The sequence below is a fragment of the Numida meleagris genome, chromosome 21 (genome assembly GCF_002078875.1).
Source record: "Numida meleagris isolate 19003 breed g44 Domestic line chromosome 21, NumMel1.0, whole genome shotgun sequence".
NCBI lineage: Eukaryota > Metazoa > Chordata > Aves > Galliformes > Numididae > Numida > Numida meleagris.
This window is the reverse complement of record NC_034429.1, coordinates 3,281,107-3,282,590: the sequence shown is the minus strand read 5'-3', so window position 1 is coordinate 3,282,590 and position 1,484 is coordinate 3,281,107. Positions and strand designations below refer to the sequence as shown.

Here is a 1,484-nt window from a genome sequence, read left to right as displayed (position 1 = left end):
CCCCAAACCCCGGGGACCCACGTCCCGCAGCTGCGCCACCCAGCACCTCCATGCCCCTAAGCTGTCATTACATGCCAGCAATTAGCACGGCCCTAACGAACGTGGCGATGCACCGGGATTAACACGCCGCGTGTCTCTGGGGCGGAAGGACCGCGCCGCTCCCCCCACGCCCCAAGGACGCGCAGCCCCACGATTTGTTTCGGAGGAGGCCGTGCTGACGACGGCATCGTTGGGGTGAAGGGGCGGGCTTCGTTAAGCCGGGAGTTTAATTGAATATCAGCTAAGCTCCTTATGGCAATACCACGCGCTCGGCGCGGACGCGGCTCAGGGAGCACCGGGACCTGGGAGCAAAGAGAAGGACAGCGCAGCGCTGCCCCACGGCGCCCAATTAAGCTTTAATTACCTGCCCTGACTCGTCTCTCCCCCGTGCACAATAATTAGGCCTAAATGACACCATGATGTCTGCAAGAAGCAACCACAAAGCCGCCGTCCATCCCCGTCCCGCCGTGCTGGTCTGGGGGCTGCAAACCCCCAGTTCCTCATGGAAGATTCAAGCAGGACGGGTTGGGGTGTGGGGGGGGGGCACCCCGCAGCCCCACTGATGCCACAGAGGTGCTGGATTTGGGGGGGAGTGAAGGCACAGCCCTTCTGGTTACCGGCAATCCCTGAGGGTTTGGGGTTAGCCCCACACCTGAGGGGTGACACAGCGGGGTAGCCCCAAGGGTTGGGGGTGTGGGTACAGCCCCACAGCAATGGGGCAGTCCCATTGCTTTGAGGATGCCCCTGTACTTTGCGGGGAGGGGCTGCCCCAAAGGTTTTGGGGTCACTCCCAGGCACGGGGGATACCTCCAGGCATAGGAGGTCCATCAGGGATTTGAGGACCCAGGGCTGCGGGGGAGGGAGGGAGCACCCCAAGGGTTTGGGGGGCACCCTTAAATGAGGGGGGGATGCCCTGAAGGTTTGGAGGTTCCTCCCCAGACACAGGGGGTGGGGATCACTCTGAATAGATTGAGGGAGGCTTTGGGGGAACCCTCAGACCCAGGGCTGCGGGGGAGGCTGGGTGAATCCCTGTGGATTTTGGGGGTACCCTGAACCGAGGGGGTCTGGAAGGAGCTGGGGGGGCTGCCCCACAGGTCCGGGGGTCACCCCCCACCACGGGGGTTTGGGGGTTTCTCTGAGCGGTTCGAGGGGGCTCAGGGGACACGCTCAGACCTGGGGCTGTGGGGCAGGCACGGGGGCACCAGGGGTTATCTGGGAGCGCCCTCAGAGCCCGGCTGGGGGAAGGGGGGGGGACACAGGGCTTGGGGGACCCCACAGCCGGGGGGGAGGGGAGGGGGCGGCACTCACCGCTGCAGCTCCTCCTCCTCAATGCGCTGCCCGTCCCAGACGAAGACCCCGGCCAGGGTGGCCATGAGGCGGCCGGCGGCGGCGGCGAGGGCGGGGCGACCGCGGAACGCCCCCCCCCGCCACCACTCACCCCACCC

The 1,484-nt window shown here is 66.0% G+C and overlaps 1 protein-coding gene across 2 annotated transcripts in view; it reads right to left on the bottom strand.

The window, feature by feature from the left end:
- Nucleotides 1-1,478, bottom strand: part of STARD7 (StAR related lipid transfer domain containing 7) — a gene marked incomplete at its 3' end in the record, with an annotated part of 12,237 nt that extends 10,759 nt beyond the window's left edge. Inside the window, 2 exon segments of one of the 2 annotated variants that reach the window (XM_021374825.1) lie at nt 404-462; nt 1,348-1,427. Coding sequence is in view for 1 of the 2 variants with exons in the window: in XM_021374823.1 (XP_021230498.1) it covers nt 1,348-1,412 (65 nt within the window). 2 annotated transcript variants of the gene reach the window in all.